Source organism: Myxocyprinus asiaticus, chromosome 34 (genome assembly GCF_019703515.2).
Source record: "Myxocyprinus asiaticus isolate MX2 ecotype Aquarium Trade chromosome 34, UBuf_Myxa_2, whole genome shotgun sequence".
Lineage (NCBI taxonomy): Eukaryota > Metazoa > Chordata > Actinopteri > Cypriniformes > Catostomidae > Myxocyprinus > Myxocyprinus asiaticus.
In genome coordinates, this window is record NC_059377.1 from 16770223 (window position 1) to 16788814 (window position 18592).

General features: G+C 39.2%; 2 protein-coding genes and 1 long non-coding RNA gene across 5 annotated transcripts in view; all 3 read right to left on the reverse strand.

Annotated features, from left to right (window-relative positions):
* LOC127425169 (zinc finger protein 704) overlaps nucleotides 1–955 on the reverse strand; it is a 64794-nt gene extending 63839 nt beyond the window's left edge. Inside the window, exon 1 of one of the 2 annotated variants that reach the window (XM_051670864.1) lies at nucleotides 172–955. In XM_051670864.1, the coding sequence (XP_051526824.1) occupies nucleotides 172–417 (246 nt within the window). In that variant the 5' untranslated portion in view covers nucleotides 418–955. The remainder of the gene's footprint in view (nucleotides 1–171) is intronic. The other variant, XM_051670863.1, reaches the window with a different exon arrangement.
* LOC127425193 (uncharacterized) overlaps nucleotides 1–18592 on the reverse strand; it is a 230117-nt gene that overhangs the window by 135056 nt on the left and 76469 nt on the right. The gene's annotated exons all lie outside the window — the stretch shown is intronic.
* pag1 (phosphoprotein membrane anchor with glycosphingolipid microdomains 1) overlaps nucleotides 13718–18592 on the reverse strand; it is a 95106-nt gene continuing 90231 nt past the window's right edge. For both annotated transcript variants that reach the window (XM_051670867.1, XM_051670868.1), the window contains exon 8: nucleotides 13718–17239. In XM_051670867.1, coding sequence (XP_051526827.1) covers nucleotides 16946–17239 — 294 coding nt within the window. In that variant the 3' untranslated portion in view covers nucleotides 13718–16945. The remainder of the gene's footprint in view (nucleotides 17240–18592) is intronic.

The window sequence follows — 18592 nt, forward strand, 5'->3', positions numbered from 1 at the left end:
GCACAGGCATCATTACTGCAATATCCACTCTCACACATCCAGATGATAACTGTTTGGACAGTCCGTGCCATCAAACAAACATGCACTGTAAACAATAACTGTGCGCGCGACAGTGATGCATGGACTGCCCCAAGCTGCAAAACAACAACAAGCCCAGCTGACCACACACACCTTCAAGCTCGACTTCAGCGGTCCTTTCGCAGTCATCTGTGCAATCTCTTCCTCGGAGTATTCTTTCAAGCTCCCGTCTAGTAGGAGCACCGTGTACACGTTGCGCCGATGACCGGTTGCAGTATCTCTGTTGTCCTGTTTGACAGCCTGGATGACTCCCGTGAGCGGTGCTGCGTCTCCCGTTAAACCCGGCGCGTACACGCGGCTCCCAATGACCGAGCGCTTCACCAACCGCCGCGTATGCATAGTTTTGTAACAATGATATACCCAAATGCCCACAGTCTATATCACTTCGTCAGCTGTACAATAATGTCGTTTTAAAAATAACAAATGTCACGTTGACAAAACCTAAACGAACCGACCGCGCACTCTGTAAACATCCTAATCAACATTATGGGCCGAACATGCAAATAATACGTCAACATTTTCACATATCTGGACCGCGTTCATGTAAAGACGCTCTGGCGTGAACGTGCATGTTTAAGGCATGCAAATGAGCGATTCTACTCTAGATAACCTCTCCGTCCGCCAACCGACCGACCGACCGGCAACGATATCTTTCTTCTGTCGACCTGTTTGTTTTCATTGCCTTTCCCTTAAAGCTGGCGGCTTGTGAGAAAACACGGAGCGGAACACGAGCGTTGGCTCGACAAACACGGAGACAGTGTATCTTTCACAATACAGATGCTCTAAACCACCGAAGACGAAACTACTACAAATCTGATGACTGCTTCAATATTAACTAGCGTCTTTCGTGTCGTGAGTGCTGCTCTGGTATGTATTTTTTGTGCCCCAAATAAACGTGTAACCGCTGTCGCCTGAGAGAAACACTCCGTTCCGAATTATTCCATCCGGGTTAATCGGCTGTACCGGCGCAATGTCCCCTGTAAACATGTGCGCTCGCGCGGCCAGTGTGCGGTCTCATTGGCTGACGGCACACACGCCTCCACTCTCTCGCGCTCGCGTTCTCCTGCAGTTTCCCTCCAAACACAAGCAATGGGAGCTCCTCTGATGAAAACACAATGACACGAGGATGGAGAGGGGAGGTCTGTGGGTTGCTGTTTAGCTATGCTGGTCAATGCTCATCATATTAATGGTATTATACTGTGCAAAAGTGGGTTAGTGTGAGTAAAGTGAGAGTTCGTGACCCGGCGAGAATGAATCACACGCGGCAGGGATCCTCTTTGGTCAGACCACTGATATATATTAGGGCTGCTACTAACATTATTTTGATAATTGATTAATCTAATGATTATTAGAACAATTATTTGGCGATTATTGCAACGATTAATCATTGTGCCTGACTTAAAAGTTCGTATTAAACGTGCTTACCAGAGGTGGGTAGAGTAGCCAAAAACCATACTCTAGTAAAAGTACAATTACTTTAAAAAAATAATTACTCAAGTAGAAGTAAAAGTACTAACATAAATAATTACTTGAGCAAGAGTAAGAAAGTATCCAACTAAAAGAGTACTCAAGTAGTAACTCGTTACTTTCACAAATGACATAATAGACATTAACTCCCCTATATTCCATTACATAATACACATTTAACATGTATTACAGAATTATTATTAATTATAATTATTATTATTAATGGAAATTCTGTCATCATTCACCATCATGTTCCAAACCCGTATTTCTTTCTTCCATGCAACATGAAGAAGATATTAGACAGAATGTTTGCCTAAGTCACTATTTACCTTCAGTGAATTTTCTTTTCTCCATATTTTGAAAGTGAATGGTGACCGAGACTGTCAGTCCCTAACTTTCTGTCTAACATATTTTGTGTTCCACATAATGCAAAGCGTCACACTGGTTTGGAACAACATGAGGGTAGGGAAATTATGACAGAATATTCAATTATGGCTGAGCTATCACTTTAAAGGGATAGTTTACCCAAAAATGAAAATTCTCTTATCATTTACTCACCCTCATGCCATCCCAGATGTGTATGACTTCCTTTCTTCTGCAGAACACAAATTAAGATTTATAGAAGAATATTTTAGCTCTGTTGGCCAAAATTTTGATGCCCCAAAAAGCACATAAAGGCAGCATAAAAGTAATCCATAAGACTCCAGTGGTTAAATCCATATCTTCTGAAGTGATATGATAAGTGTGGGTGAGAAACAGATCAATATTTGGAATTTTTTGCTAGACAGCAGGGGCGATATGCAGAGAATGTGAATCACCAAAAACACAAGAAGAAGAATGTGAAAGTGATCTGTTTCCCTGTTTCTCATCCACACCAATCACATCACTCCTGAAGATATTGATTTAACCACTGGAGTCTTATGGATTACTTTTATACTGATTTTGTTTAGCTTTAAAATGTTGCCACCCATTCACTTGCATTGTATGGACCTACAGAGCTGAGAAATTCTTCTAAAAATCTTCATTTGAGTTCAGCAGATGAAAAAAGTCATACATATCTGGGGTGGCATGAGGGTGAGTAAATAATGAGAATTTTAATTTTTGGGTGAACTATCCCTTTAAGGGCTCTTGTCAGATCTGGATGAATTTGTCAATAAGAGGTTTGGAAACATTTCCAGTAATTATTACAGTGAAAATGTGAAAATGTCCCACAGGGACATTATATATAATGCTGAAATATAAACCAAAGCAAGATCATGCTTTATTAATGCCTACTTGAGCTATTTCATAGCTTTTAAAGTCCTGTGCAGATTCTTATTTCAGTGTAGTTACAGTTTTCGGTGTCGAAAGAATTTAGATCATTAGTTCTGTAGAGCAGTACCGCCGCTCTCTAAACACAGAGTACGCAGCATAGTATATAAGGCAACAACCCCGGTCGTGGAACACATGCTATATCTGAAACCGCCCCCTATCCACTATATAGTGCACTATTTCAAGTGTCCGCCATTTTGTAGGATTGTCTGAATTCTGAGTGAGCCACTCTTTCCCTACTTTTGTTCACTCATTATTACCCACAATGCACTCTAATTTCGAGTGTACATTTGATGTACACTCGACGACGGTTAATTGCCCACAATCCACCACGGGGAAGACGCACGAGCTGGGAGTTTACTGCTTCCTTCACTCCTGCAATGTTTTCTTTCATGCTGAATGTATTAAATTACTTTTTGACAAATCATTACTTGATTAAAATAACATAATAATATACAGAGAGGCAAAACATACAGATACATTTTAAAATGTACTCTTTATTTGATCAAATGTGTTTACTCTTTAAATTAACACACAGTATATATTAAAAATGACAAACAAAATGAAGATTTATTGTATTAATATATTATTTAATAAGAATAACTAGTAAGGCCCAAGCATTGTAAAAGCTCATATGTGATGTTTCTGACAGCCCCAGAGATTCGACGCTTTGTTTATACGTCAGCGTCCGAATTCACTGAATTCACTCACTCGTTTCGTTCACTCACTGCTGAGATATAGTGCACTAACTGCCATTCACTATATAGGAAATAGTGAACGAGTGAACGATTTCGGACACAGCCACTCTCTTCGCCATATGATCGCCTCGCGCCCGCACATCTCACACGCGCTGTGCACGCGCAGAAATGTTGTCGCACTCCAGTTGTCAATCACGTGAACAGCAGCGCTAAGGCATTTATTTACACTTAACTTGGATGTTTACATGGATTTATAGTTAATCCGCCTAGCTAAGTAGCTGCGATAGTGCGAGAGCACGGGGTAAATGCGTAAATACTGCTCATTACAGCGGGACGCGGGACAAAGCGCACTGATATATTGCTGCACTGATTTTAAAATGTACACTTAAAAACTGATGTCATAAGAGCCCAGTTGCAGAATCACCCTGGAAATTACCATCACATTACACAGAAAAGCCCACGTTAGGATTAGAGCCAAAATGTACCTCAGCGTGCTGCCTTAATTTGAAGCTGTGATTTTAGTCTTGAAATATCCGCTTGTCTTGTTGTTAAATGAAGGCACTGCATGACAAAACTATTCTTTTTTTCACTGTGCGGAGCGAAGAAAGTGTTTCACCTTGAAGAGTTTGATGCTGCAGCACTAATGACTTGAGTGACAGTCTGTGGAAGTAAAAGTCCCATTCAATAATCTCTCAATAAATTACGCATCAATTAAAATTAAACCCAGTAATGTAACAACAGGAACGCCGCCCATTGCAAAGAAGTAAAAGTAAAAAATTAACATGAGTGAGAGTAAGTGCCCATTTTTAAACCTACTCTAAAAGTAATTTTTTTCCAAAAAGTGTAAATGTAACGGAGTAAATGTAGTGCGTTACTACCCACCTCTGGTGCTTACTAACAATAAAGAGGACAAAATCATCTTTTAAAAATACCTCTAAATGACATTCACTGAATTACAAGATTTTTTTTTTATTAAGTTTAATTCAGTAAAGAAATTCACTGCAAAAAAAAAAAAAAAAAAAAATCCTATTGTTATCAAGTGTTTTTGTCTTGTTTTCAATTTAAAATTGTCTAAAAATCCTTAAATCAAGATACATTTACTTGAGAAGCAACATAAAAAATATTTAGACCAGAGCATTGAAGCCACTGACTCCCGCCATATTGCTATGCCCAAACATTCCAATGTGCCTATTGACTTCATAGAAAATCACCTCTTTTCAGTGAATAAACGTAGGCCATTTAAACAGATTTTTATTTAAAAAATCTGCCTGTACATCCCTACAATGTATCCCTTACCCATGTAATAATTTCTTTATTTAAAGTCAGGAATTGTTTCTTGAAAGCCAGAGTGAGTTATGTATATCTATATTATCAAACGTATACAGTACCTCTAACAAACTTCATTGGCAAACAGATCACCTGAATGTAAAAAAGTTCAATGAAACTGAGGTAAGATACAAACAGAGATTTTCAAAGATATTTATTTACAACATTGAAGTGTTCGTTCAGAGTTACTTGTTTCACATACGGTAAATGTCTTCACTAAAAAGTGCATTTTTCTCGCAGTCACATGCCTGAGAGCACGCATTAGCTCTCCCTCTCTCTGTCGCACATGCGCAGTGGGCACGCAGAGAATGAGGGAGACAAGCAAAGCAAAGATTATTATACTGATACACTAGGTTTAAATAGCAAACGCACACATAATGTATGACATGGATCTACAGGTGCATCTCAATAAATTAGAATGTCATGGAAAAGTTCATTTATTTCAGTAATTCAACTCAAATTGTGAAACTCGGGTATTAAATAAATTCAATGCACACAGACTGAAGTAGTTTAAGTCTTTGGTTCTTTTAATTGTGATGATTTTGGCTCACATTTAACAAAAACCCACCAATTCACTATCTCAAAAAATTAGAATACATCATAAGACCAATAAAAAAAACATTTTTAGTGAATTGTTGGCCTTCTGGAAAGTATGTTCATTTACTGTATATGTACTCAATACTTGGTAGGGGCTCCTTTTGCTTTAATTACTGCCTCAATTCGGCGTGGCATGGAGGTGATCAGTTTGTGGCACTGCTGAGGTGGTATGGAAGCCCAGGTTTCTTTGACAGTGGCCTTCAGCTCATCTGCATTTTTTGGTCTCTTGTTTCTCATTTTCCTCTTGACAATACCCCATAGATTCTCTATGGGGTTCAGGTCTGGTGAGTTTGCTGGCCAGTCAAGCACACCAACACCATGGTCATTTAACCAACTTTTGGTGCTTTTGGCAGTGTGGGCAGGTGCCAAATCCTGCTGGATAATGAAATCAGCATCTTTAAAAAGCTGGTCAGCAGAAGGAAGCATGAAGTGCTCCAAAATTTCTTGGTAAATGGGTGCAGTGACTTTGGTTTTCAAAAAACACAATGGACCAACACCAGCAGATGACATTGCACCCCAAATCATCACAGACTGTGGAAACTTAACACTGGACTTCAAGCAACTTGGGCTATGAGCTTCTCCACCCTTCCTCCAGACTCTAGGACTCTTGGTTTCCAAATGAAATACAAAACTTGCTCTCATCTGAAAAGAGGACTTTGGACCACTGGGCAACAGTCCAGTTCTTCTTCTCCTTAGCCCAGGTAAGACGCCTCTGACGTTGTCTGTGGTTCAGGAGTGGCTTAACAAGAGGAATACGACAACTGTAGCCAAATTCCTTGACATGTCTGTGTGTGGTGGCTCTTGATGCCTTGACCCCAGCCTCAGTCCATTCCTTGTGAAGTTCACCCAAATTCTTGAATCGATTTTGCTGGACAATCATAAGGCTACGGTTCTCTCGGTTGGTTGTGCATCTTGTTCTTCAACACTTTTTCCTTCCACTCAACTTTCTGTTAACATGCTTGGATACAGCACTCTGTGAACAGCCAGCTTCTTTGGCAATGAATGTTTGTGGCTTACCCTCTTTGTGAAGGGTGTCAATGATTGTCTTCTGGAAAACTGTCAGATCAGCAGTCTTCCCCATGATTTTGTAGCCTAGTGAACCAAACTGAGAGACCATTTTGAAGGCTCAGGAAACCTTTGCAGGTGTTTTGAGTTGATTAGCTGATTGGCATGTCAAAATATTCTAATTTTTTGAGATAGTGAATTGGTGGGTTTTTGTTAAATGTGAGCCAAAATCATCACAGTTAAAAGAACCAAAGACTTAAACTACTTCAGTCTGTGTGCATTGAATTTATTTAATACACGAGTTTCACAATTTGAGTTGAATTACTGAAATAAATGCACTTTTCCACGACATTCTAATTTATTGAGATGCACCTGTATGTATCACTACAGAGAGCAATTCAACAGGAAAACGGGTAAATCCCGGGTATTTTAGGTGATTTAGAAATACCGGTCTGACTTTTTTAAAAAACCCTCCAAGGGAAAAAGTCGGGTTGTCACCATAAAACAAGCAGATGTTACAGCTTTTCCTACTTACAATACAACTTGTGGAGAATTTTGCCGCATCCAATGATGATCATTGTGCTGCTCTGATAAGCTGCACACAGGGACAGGTGAATGCTCTGACATCGCGGTCACTTATATTGTCTCCCTATTAACAAATATAATCCATAACTAGAGGGCGAAATGCGACTGCCATTTCGACAGGATGGAGATGGTGAAAAGGCGGCTTTGAGGCTCTGTGGCAGTTGGGGCACTCCAAGATGGCCGCTCGTACACTTCCGGTGGCTTCACCTCCTGCTGGCAGTTTACCGTTGCATCAGCGAACCAGATCTATGTATATAGCAGTGGATCAGACCTGTAATGTCTTGCAGATTCACTCACAATCTCCACAAACCAAAACGTAAATGGGCCCGGCAATAAGAACTGCATCTCTTATATCCAAATAATTCTTCCTCAAAAGTAATAAAATAATTGTTACTGGAATCGTTAAGAGGAATCTGAATCAGAACCGGAATCGTAAAATTTGTTATGATTTCCATCCCTATTTAAAGGCGCATTTATTAATTTTTTTTACTATATGGAGAGCAGGGTTGCCAGCTTTGGATACCAGGCTGGAGTGAGATTTTGATGTCATGGCCAGGGTTGCATTAATGAACAGGCAAATCATTCAAGCCCAGGGGGCCCCATTTCCATGGCACCTTCCTGGACATATAGTGCACATACTTGATACTAGTAGGCCTTCTATCTTTAATTTCTAACATCACAAAAAGACCTAATCCAACCCTACAAGGCAAATATTTTATTTATTTATTTTTGGCTCACTTCACAAATGTACCTACCATTCACAATTTCAAAACACCTATACACTATGGCACAACCAGGGTTTTTCCTGAGTCCAAAAATTATCTTCAGTGGTGGCTTAGGTACCAAGCTCACCCACAAGCTCAAAGTTGGTTGGTTACATAATTGCAATTAATTACTAATTAACAGAATTACTAAACTGTATTTCATGTTTACATTGGAAATCTGGAACTTTTTGAATTTTACAATTGTTTTACTTATGCTATGGGAAATCAAACTAAATTAACTTAATTTAAATAAGACCTTATTTTTATAGGGCTAGTTATAATATTCTGACGGTACCTGCAGTATGAGGAAGGATGAAATGTGGTGGGAACAGCCAGACACAACCTTGCACTGCAGCAGCAGGTCAGACAAGAAGGATACAGAGCCTGGTTGAGCACCACTGCGCTACTGAATCCACTGTTGTGGAGGGTCACCAAGAAGAACAGTACCGCCAGCAGGAGAATTCATGCCTGCGAGGTGAGCTGCAGGAGAATACACCTGCTAACCCACAGACAAGAGAGGGAAGGCAAGACAAAGAAAAGGAGCCAGGGAGAAGGAAACTAATTAACTGGCCAAGATCTGATGATAATGAAGCCTGGAGCAGGCTAGACCAAGACATGCTCCGCCTTGGAGAATGCACTCAGCGGAAGGGTGGAGGCCAAGCTTAATATGTTTAGTGATATTGTTTATGAAGAATGTGTAGGGTAGAGCATGTGTAGGAAGCATCCGCTGGGGGATGCGCAAGCTGGCATCCACCAGAGAGCAGAGGAGTGGTTGAGGACCGGGTGACAGCACGTCCGGGAGCCAGCGTCCTCTCTCTCTCTCTCTGTGTCTCCGCTTGCCCTTTCCCTCTCCTCACACATCCCCTCGTCTCTCCCCCCAGGTTCACAGGAGGCGGGGTGGACCACCGGCTGACAGAATGGAAAGAAGGGCAGTGTCTCCCCCCAGACCGGTGGCACCCCGTCCTGAATTGGGAGGGGGAGGAGTGTGACGAGGAGGAGGGCATGGCCAGGCCGTGATGGAGCACGGCCGGTGCTGAATCAGCTGATCAGCAGGAAAGCAAGGTAAAGGGGTGGCCGGAGACGGTGATTCGAGAGAGAGAGAGAGAGACGTACACGGCTGCACTACACATTTGTTTATGTTGGTTTTAAGTTTACCATTAAAGTTTATGTTTACTGTTCAGCCCGTTCCTGCCTCCTTGCCCGTCCTTATACTGTTACAGTGCCAGATAGATGGCCTGAGGAATCTATGCACAATCTGGGGATAGATTGCCAGCACTGTGCAGCTATATGGATGATGTCACAAGTATCCTCCAGACTGCTGCAAGTACAAACAGAATCTTAAAAAGGCTGGAAGAGCTTTTGGCATGGGCCAGGATTAAGATCATGTCAGCAAAGTCACGTAGACTTTCTATTCATAAAGGGATTAGAAGCAATCAGATATCATTTGAGGTGGATGGTGAAAGAATCCCGGTGTGGGCAGAGCAGCCCATTTGAAGATTAGGGAGAGAATACACAGCAGATTTGTCAGATAAACACATGGCAGGGTTGGTTCTGAAGAGAGCTTGGATAAGATAGACAACTGTCATCTCCCAGGCAAATACAAGGTCTGGTATTACCAATTTACATTGTATCATCGCCTGATGTGGCCACTAAAGATGTGTGAGATCACTGCAGTGGCAGTGGCAAGGATGGACACCAGGCCAACAGTTACATCAGGAAGTGGCTGGGCTTGCCGCGTTGTCTTTCAGACGTAGTATTGTTTGGAAGAAATGCCTTACAACTGCCGTCACACTGGGTTACAAGCAGGAGAAGACCAGGCTGTTCTTAGAACTAAGGGAATCAACAGACCAGTCAGTGAAGGCTTGTCAAGCCCAAGTCTGAACAGGCCGCACCTGGAAGGCAGAGGAGGTTGTAAACAGGGCAGTTTCAAGACTGAAGCAGCAAGAGATTGTTGGAAGAACCCAATCAGGAAAAGCTGGCTTTGGATGGGGGATGGCTTCCAAACTGTGGTCAGCAGCCTCTAAAAAAACAGAAGAAAGCAATGGTAATGACAGACGTAACTAAGATGGAAGAAGAAGGGAATATGATTCAAGTAGTCAGCCAGCTGCAGCAAGGGCATTGGACAGTATGGGAAGGTGCATGTAACAGAGTTTTAGGATGGGCTGACCCATGGATCAGGTTCTGCGAAAGTTGGCAGAGATACTTGAGGTGTGTAGAATAAAGGCCATCAAAGGCCATCATGCTCCTCAGAGGAAGAACATTGAGTTTGTTAAAAGGGGTGGTGCCACACAAGGCACGGCACGGAGGGAGGAAAGTTCAATCATGGCACATGGTAGTGATTGGTCAATGGTGGTCGACCTTGGCCAGCAGCTAAAATTTCCTTCTGAGATCGCCATTACCTCCTTGTTATGGTCAGCATCAGCTAGTAAAGTCATAATGATTGAACTTACTGTCCCATGGGAAGAGGGACTGGAGGCAGCCAATGAGAGGAAGAAGCTAAACTTTGCTGATCTGGCAGCCGAGTGCAGGGAAAATGGATTGAGAGCTGCCACTTACCCTGTTGAGGTCGGGTGACAAAGGGTTTATTAGAAAATCAATGCAGTACCTGTTGAAGAACATTGGTATCTTTGGATCAGTGTTGAAGAAGTCTCTGAAGGAAATGGCAGAGGAAGCAGAAAAAGGGAGCTTTTGGCTATGGTTAAGAAAGAAGGATGAAAAGTGGGGTGTGCAGAAGTGAGAAAGTAGGAATAGGGAACAATTGCGATATGCGGTGAGGTAGCATATAGAAGAGGAAAGGGGTGGGGAGGAATTATTTCCGCTGACCCACCCAGTCCTTATCCAGGGGTTTCTTGAAGGAGATTGAGTGGGGGAGCGAAACCAGGCCAAGCTAGGCATTGGAGGGGCAGCTGATGCAGTCTCGCAGCTTGCCTCTCACGTCGCTCTTCTACTCAATTTGTTGGAGGACTGGTATAAGGATAGGCACTGGATGGGTGGTAGGCAGAGATTGATAGCTTGTGTTTTTCTAACAGAGAAGAGGCCTTAGACGTAGCTAGATCTGCTTGGGGGGGGGGGGGGGGGGGTTATGTATTCAACCCTGGTCGTATGGTATGTCTTGATGAGAAAGGAGGAATGTCTTGATGGGAAAGCTAGAACAAGAGGCAACCAAATGATTCGGTGTCCAGCTGCAGGGGGTGGCAGGGAGACATCCCTGACCGCTGCCCCACCACCAGGAGATGTTCCGGGATTAATGGGGTCAAACATCCGTGATTGGTGGCTCCAGGCTTTTGACCTCGTAGCTGGACAACTGAAGGCACCGACAGAGGTGTGGCAGGCAGTAATGCCCAGCAGGTTTAAACATTTACCTGTGCATCTGATTGAGTGGGCCACTTTACTGAGCTTCCTTTCATCAGGCTCTTAATAATTTATAGTAAGTCATATCTTGAAATATCTGAAGGTAAACAGAGCCAGTTTGTTAGAACAGGAGGAAAACTTTGTCTGTAATTTGTCCAAAATTCATGGAGGTCCAGATTTTAAACCCCTTCATTCTATGATTTGTACTTGCCCTTATGAATTTTTAGCCTGTAATAGTTCTTCCACTGTTTAATTGTCATTGATAGCCTAATAATAGGGCCATAAACACAATTGATGGCTCCTCATCATTACCTTAGTTAGGTCAATGTAGCTAGTCTTTCTAAAAAATAAAATAAAAATTAATAGCCTAAACACATGTACATAAAATACTTAAAATAATCTAAATATGAAGCTAAACGGATTCCTCCTAATAGATTTAATATGCAGCTATAACTTTTTGTCACTATGTTACTAAAGAATAAACACAATACATTTTAGTAAGGGTGATGATGTGCATTTTAAAAATCCTTATAATTGATGCATAGTGTTGTTTCCTCTTTACGTTATCAGTGCTGTATATAATGTCAGGGCTTGTCTAGCAGTTTGAGAGGTTTTATTTCTTCCCCAGTGATTTAAATTAGATGATTCTCTGTAGAATTCATATTAAGTGCATTAGTTTTGTGTTGTCCGTGCACCGAGATATCGAATGCTTGTTGAGTCGCACGCACTGCACTACCCCAGAGCTCTGGTTATCCTGTCTCTATGTGCGTTGAGGTGGTAAATTTGCTATGGCGGCCCGAAAGTTCTAGTCTTGTGCTGTCAAATGCGTCAGTTGGCAACCCTGTGGAGACGGTCCGCACATGGGGGCTGTCATGTTAGAATCACATGACCAGCCAAATACTACTTGCTTAATCTTAGTAACCGTCCTGTTATTTGACACTTTCACTCAATGATTAAAGTAATCATGGCTGACTATGAATACTAAATCTCTACAATGGCATCTGAAACTGAAAACTATTGATTTTAAATGATGCTGCATCCAAGCCGCTAGGTGTCAGTGTAAGCCCAAGATGACACAAAGACAAAAGTTACTGAGTGCACCTTTAACTATAATGCTAAAGTAAATAATAATGTTATACATTATTTGTAATGTCAAGGAAGGAATCTTAGCTCTTTTTAATGACTTGATGTGTGCTACACTTTTGCTCAATATATAGGCTCAAGATAATCACATTTTCATTATTGAGGGGACCAAATGTAATAACTTAAGAATCAAGCATTGAAAAAACATATCTTTCAAGCACTAATATGAATATTGGATGGGACCTTTTTCCCACAATGACTTAATAGTAATAATAATAATAATAAGTTTTATTTATAAATCACCTTTCCCAAGCTAAAGGAAGCTGTACAAAGACATAATAACATAAATCAACAATAGAATCAACAACAGTAACAATAACAACAATAATACAGCAACATTAGTCAGAGGTGTACAGATAATACTGAGAGAACAGATGGTGTTTTAGCTGGGACCTAACAGAGGAGATAGTGGAGATGTCACAAAGAATCTGTGGAAGTGAGTTCCAGAGTCTTGGTGCCATTACACTAAACAATTTTGGTGGTTTCAACCCAAGCATATGCTATAAATAATATACATAATAAATACTTGATTGTTGTTGGAACAAACAAACAGCCTAAATAATCTTAAATGTGCATATACAATTTTAAGACATCCCTCCTTTTCTTAAAAAAGAAAAAAAAGGAAACATTAGGGTTACAATGAGGCACTTACAATGGAACTGAATGGGGCCAGTTTTTGGAGGGTTTAAAAGGCAGAAATGTGAATCTTATAATTATATAAAAGCACTTACATTAATTCTTCATTTAAAGCTCATGTATTATTTGAGCTGTAAAGTTGTTTAAATAATCATTTTTACTGTTATTTTAGGGTTTGTTGACTACATTGTCATGGCAATGAAGTTGTAAAATTGGCTATAACTACACAGAAAAGGTTTGTTTGTGATTTTATCATAACAATAAAGTCATGTTAACACATATTGTTTATGTCTTGTGGCGATACTTTTGAAACAGTGAGTATTTTAACGTTTACGGATTGGCTCCGTTCACTTTCATTGTTAGTGCCTCACTGTAACCTCAATTTTTACTCCTTTTATTTATTTATTTTTTTTTAAAAGAGGACATTTTTATTTTCATGTCTGGTCAAAGAGTTCTGAATTTATGACATTATTGCTCCTATTTAAAAACAATTGCACCTCTCGTGTAGCTTCTCTATGTATATTATAATTACTGTGTGCTTAAAGACGTTCAGTTACACTAAATTGTCTATAAGAATAACCTCTTAAGGCATAGCTGAAAATAGTTCATGAATGTGTATCTAAAAACATTTTCCTTGTGAAGTGAGAATGAAAAATCTATTCAGTGTCCCTGTTTACCATCCTTCCCTTCCCTTATAGAGTGCTCACATTTCAAATGCATGGGGCTTTGACCATAGATTCAATCAATAGCAGGCAGTACAGTTAAATATGTTCTTTATTTTAAGTTCCCTAATATCAATGCATTGATATTGACATAATAAAACTGCCTCATTGCAGGTTGTTTTCCTGCACTTACTGACAGATTAAATATCAACAGATTATAATGTAGTTTTTGTGCATAAATGCAGTATACATTTCTAAATATATTTGTCTGAGATTAATATGTAACATAAAACATAATTACACTTTAATCAGTAATTGGTCAGTTGACAGTTGATGTGGATTAAAACATGCATACACATTATATTATTAGTCCAGCAAGACTATATTTTTTAATAAGCAAATACCACAATAAAAAGATGATGATAAAAATAAACAAATGCAAAATTCACTCTTATTTACAACTAAATACATCCAATTTGGTTAGAGGGAGAACTAAATGTACAATGTTTACCATGATATTAAATACAACAAGGACCTTCTCAATTTGGAACCTGTACCATCACAATGTACCATTATTACAAGCAAACACATGGACAACATTGGGACTCTATCCACCGTCCACCTCACATTTTAAATATTGCTAAATAAATTCAAAGCAATGCATGTCCCTTACTCTTTTCACTGAGGCATTTTTTAAATGTTAATAAACCCCTCTTAAACTTTCATTAACAATGCATCTAGAAAATATGTATTCCACAGACTCTTACTCTTTCATTAGTTACTCAATACAAACAAACTATATAACGTTCCACTTACTGTTGTTTGAAAAAGCTGCTGTTGTCGATGATTACAATATTGTGTAAAACCATACTTCAACAGTGACATAATTTAACAGATCTAAATAGTCTTTTGAATATTTACAAGTGTCTCTTGGCATGAAATTGTCACATGCGGTGTCTGGACAAGCTATGCTTTTTTTATTATACTGCTACATAAGTGTAAAAGCAGCTAATGCATACCTGATAATAACGTACATTTACTAAGCTGCCAGGCAAAGCTCTGTGTGGCAGTACCATCATGTCATTTTCCCCTGTACTTTTCAGTCTTTTGAAATCTCACGTACCAATTAAATTAACAATATCTGAAATATACAATGTATTTGATACACTCCATCAATACAGCTCCATTAATAAAAGATTTTGACAAACATGCATATCGATGTAACTTAACTCAATAACATTACTAATGGACAATGTTTGAAAATGAAAGGAGTTAAATTCACATCAGCAATAACTCCAGTCCACCTTTCATTAAAGGAAAAATTGACTCAAAATAAGAAAATTCTGTCATCATTTATTTACTCACCCTCATGTTTTTTCAAACCTGTATTCTGTAACACAAAAGGAGAAATTTTTATGAATCTTTACACAGCTCATTTCCATACAAGGACAGTTCCTAGTGACAACATCTGTCAAACTCCAAAAGAGTCAAAAAGACACCATAAAATCACCTTATAAGTAGTCCATATAACTTGTGTGTTAATTCAAATACTTCTTAAGTCATATAACAGTTTTTTAAGCAACAGACTAGAAGTTAAATCATTATTCACTGATAATCTTCTCCTTCACCAAAGCTGGAAAAGTTCACCCAAAAATCAAATTCTCTCATCATTTACTCACCCTCAAGCCATCCCAGATGTGTATGAGTTTCTTTCTTCTGCAGAACACAAACAAAGATTTTTAGAAGAATATTTAAGCTCTGTAGGTCCATACAATGCAAGTCATTGGTGGCCAGAACTTTGAAGGTCCAAAAAGCATATAAAAATATCATAAAAGTAATCCATATGACTTCAGTGGTAAAATCCATGTCATCAGAACGGATATGATAGGTGTGTGTGAAAAACAGAACAAAAAAAGTAATTTTTCACTACAAATGTCCACTTTATCACCACCTACTGGGTAGGAAGGAGAATCTATAGTAAACAAGCACTTAAATATTGTTGTATTTTTCACCCACACCAGCATATCGCTTCTGAAGACATATATTCAACCACTGGATTTGTATCAATTACTTTTATGCTGCCTTTATGTGCTTTTTGGAGATTCAAAGTTCTGGTCACCATTCACTTGCATTGTATGGACCAACAGAGCTGAGATATTCTACTAAAAATCTTCATTTGAGTTCTGCAGATGAAAGAAAGTCATACACATCTGGGATGGCAGGAGGGTGAGTAAATGATGAGAAAATTCAATGTCACGTACAGTGTTAGAAAATCACAGCAGATTTGACGTCATTTAGGACTATTTTTATGGTGTGTGTGTGGTATTTTTCCCCTCTCTTTGGAGCTTGCCATACATGGTCACCATTTAATTATATGAAAAAAGATGTGAAGATCCTACAAAAATTCTTTGTATGTGTTCTATTGAAAAACATAACAGCATACAGAATTAAAAAGACATGACACGGGTGAGTAAATATTAACCAAAGTTAGTTACACTCACAAATGAGTGTGATAGACTAACTTTGAGTACCTTAAAAGGTCACTCCCTCAAACCCATATGATTTGACAAAATGATTATAATACATCTTGTTAACATGATTAAGAATCATGGCTACAATTAAATGTTCCTCTTTAATCTTTTGATATGTGTTATGTGAATGTTACAAGCTTCTTACTTGAACTCTTGTGAAACTAAATGCTCCAGCAAGTCTGAATGATTGAAAAAAGTGTAATGCTGTTGACTGTACCTGTATATACTCAGGGTAATACAAGGACACAGCTCCACTCAGTTCAGACTAACTCTTTGCTCGACTAGTATCACATGAAAACAGGGAGGCAAAGTGGGGCTCACAGCAGGTGCAGCGTGCAAGAACAAGGAAACTACTAGTACACTTTATGAATAAAATATTTCTCATAAGAGCAAAGCTGATATAAAAGGGGCACCAAATATTCACATCAATAGCAAAGCAAACCTTCTACTTAGCTACTCAGTGTTTAATTACCTGTGCTGGGTCACAGGTCTTACACTGAAAAGATGTCACTGACTGTGGCCAGCGCAATATTATTCACTATTGGGTATGGGTCACGATGGTCGACTTACATAAGACCTAATTATGCAGGGCTTCCTTTAGACAGATTATACGACTAGCCTTTCAGCCAACCCAACGACCGGTCGATTTTAGGGTGCTGAAATGCTGTACTCAGAAACATCCAATCAGGTAGGATTACGTACATTACTCTAGTGATATCACCCCAAAGTCCACCTCTAAACCTCAAACAAGTGAGTTCCCAGTGTCCAAAGTTTCTGGTTTGAGTGTGTGGTCAGAGACGGGACATTTCCCCGTTTAGACCCAGTTCCGCCATGCTCTCATAATCGGGTTCCAATATCCCATTGCCTTGATGAGCTCCTTCAGCTGTTTGGGGGATTTTGATGGTCTCATACCCAGGGTCTGCATTCTGAGAGCCAGGAGCCAATGGATATTCATCCCTAACTGTGGCGTAAAGGTCACTGGAGGTTGACTCCGTCACCATTCCTTTGATCTCTCCAATGCTGCTGTAGTCATGCTCTGTTTCCTTAACAACAGGCTTCTGTACCTTGGAGTACATGTCTGATAACTGCAAATGGCAATGTTACAGTAATTTAGATACATTTATTTTAGTCCACAGATTTATTATTATGTTATTAAATTATTTTAGCATAAAGTGTGATATTAATGAAGAAGTAATTAGTAGGGCTGTTTACATTTTTTTTACTGAATTAATTACATGATGCACTGATTAATTAATCAAATCAATCACAAATAATTGCATATCAATATTGCCTTAGAAAAGCCCACAAAAATGATATTAACCCTTTAAGCTTGGATGGGCCCGTGTGAAAAAAAATAATTGTCAAAATATTAATAACTGCAGTCTTGACCAACACAAAATAGGTATCGCTTTAAAGATTAGAAGCTCATTACTGTAGTCAGTAAAAACATCAAACTGATCAAACTGCCATGTGCCAAATGTTGTTGGAAAGCTCTTAAAAGGTAGACTACAACCAGCCTATTTGATTTACTCACAGATAAAAATATAGCGAGTAATAGCTAAGTATATGTCTTTGACAATTATGTCGGTGTTGCTTATATGCCGTGTTTTCGCTTATAACTTCACGAAAAATAAACAGAACATAAAATATCACATACCATTACTTAGAGGAGGTGATTATATTTCAAACGAGCCCACACACAAGGTAATCGGATGCATAGATCATTAGATAATCCACACGAAGCACAATTTTACATATAGCCACCAGGAGATGGCGCCAAGTAAATAACATAGACTCGATGCACTCATAACTTGGTCAAGTTATAAGTCTTTAATTTTGGGTATGCCACTGAAACAGGAAATCTTTAAAAACACATTCAGAGCTTAAAGGGTTAAAAAAGAACATAGTTCAAATACTGTGACAGGCCAGCTGACGGAATATTCCGGGTTCAATACAAGTTAAGCTAAATCGACAGCATTTGTGGTATTATATTGATTACCAGTAAAAATAATTTTGACTCGTCCCTCCTTTTCTTTAAAAAAGCAAAAATGGAGGTTACAGTGAGGCACTTACAATAGAAGTGAATGGGGCTGATTTTTGGAGGGTTTAAAGGCAGAAATTTGAATCTTATAATTTTATACAAGCATTTGCATTATTTCTTCTGTTAAAACTTGTGTAATATTTGAGCTGTAAAGTTTTAACAATCATTTTAGGGTTTTTGGGTTTGTTGACATTACATCATCATGGTGACAAAGTTGAAAATTGGCCAAACTTTACACAGAAAAGGTTAGTAAGTGATTTTATAACACTAAAATCATGTTAACACATATTGTATATGTCGTGTGGTTATACTTTTGAAACAGTGAGAATTTTAACATAAAAAATTGGCCCCATTCATTTCCATTGTAAGTGCCTCAACCCAGAAAAGGAGGGGCAGG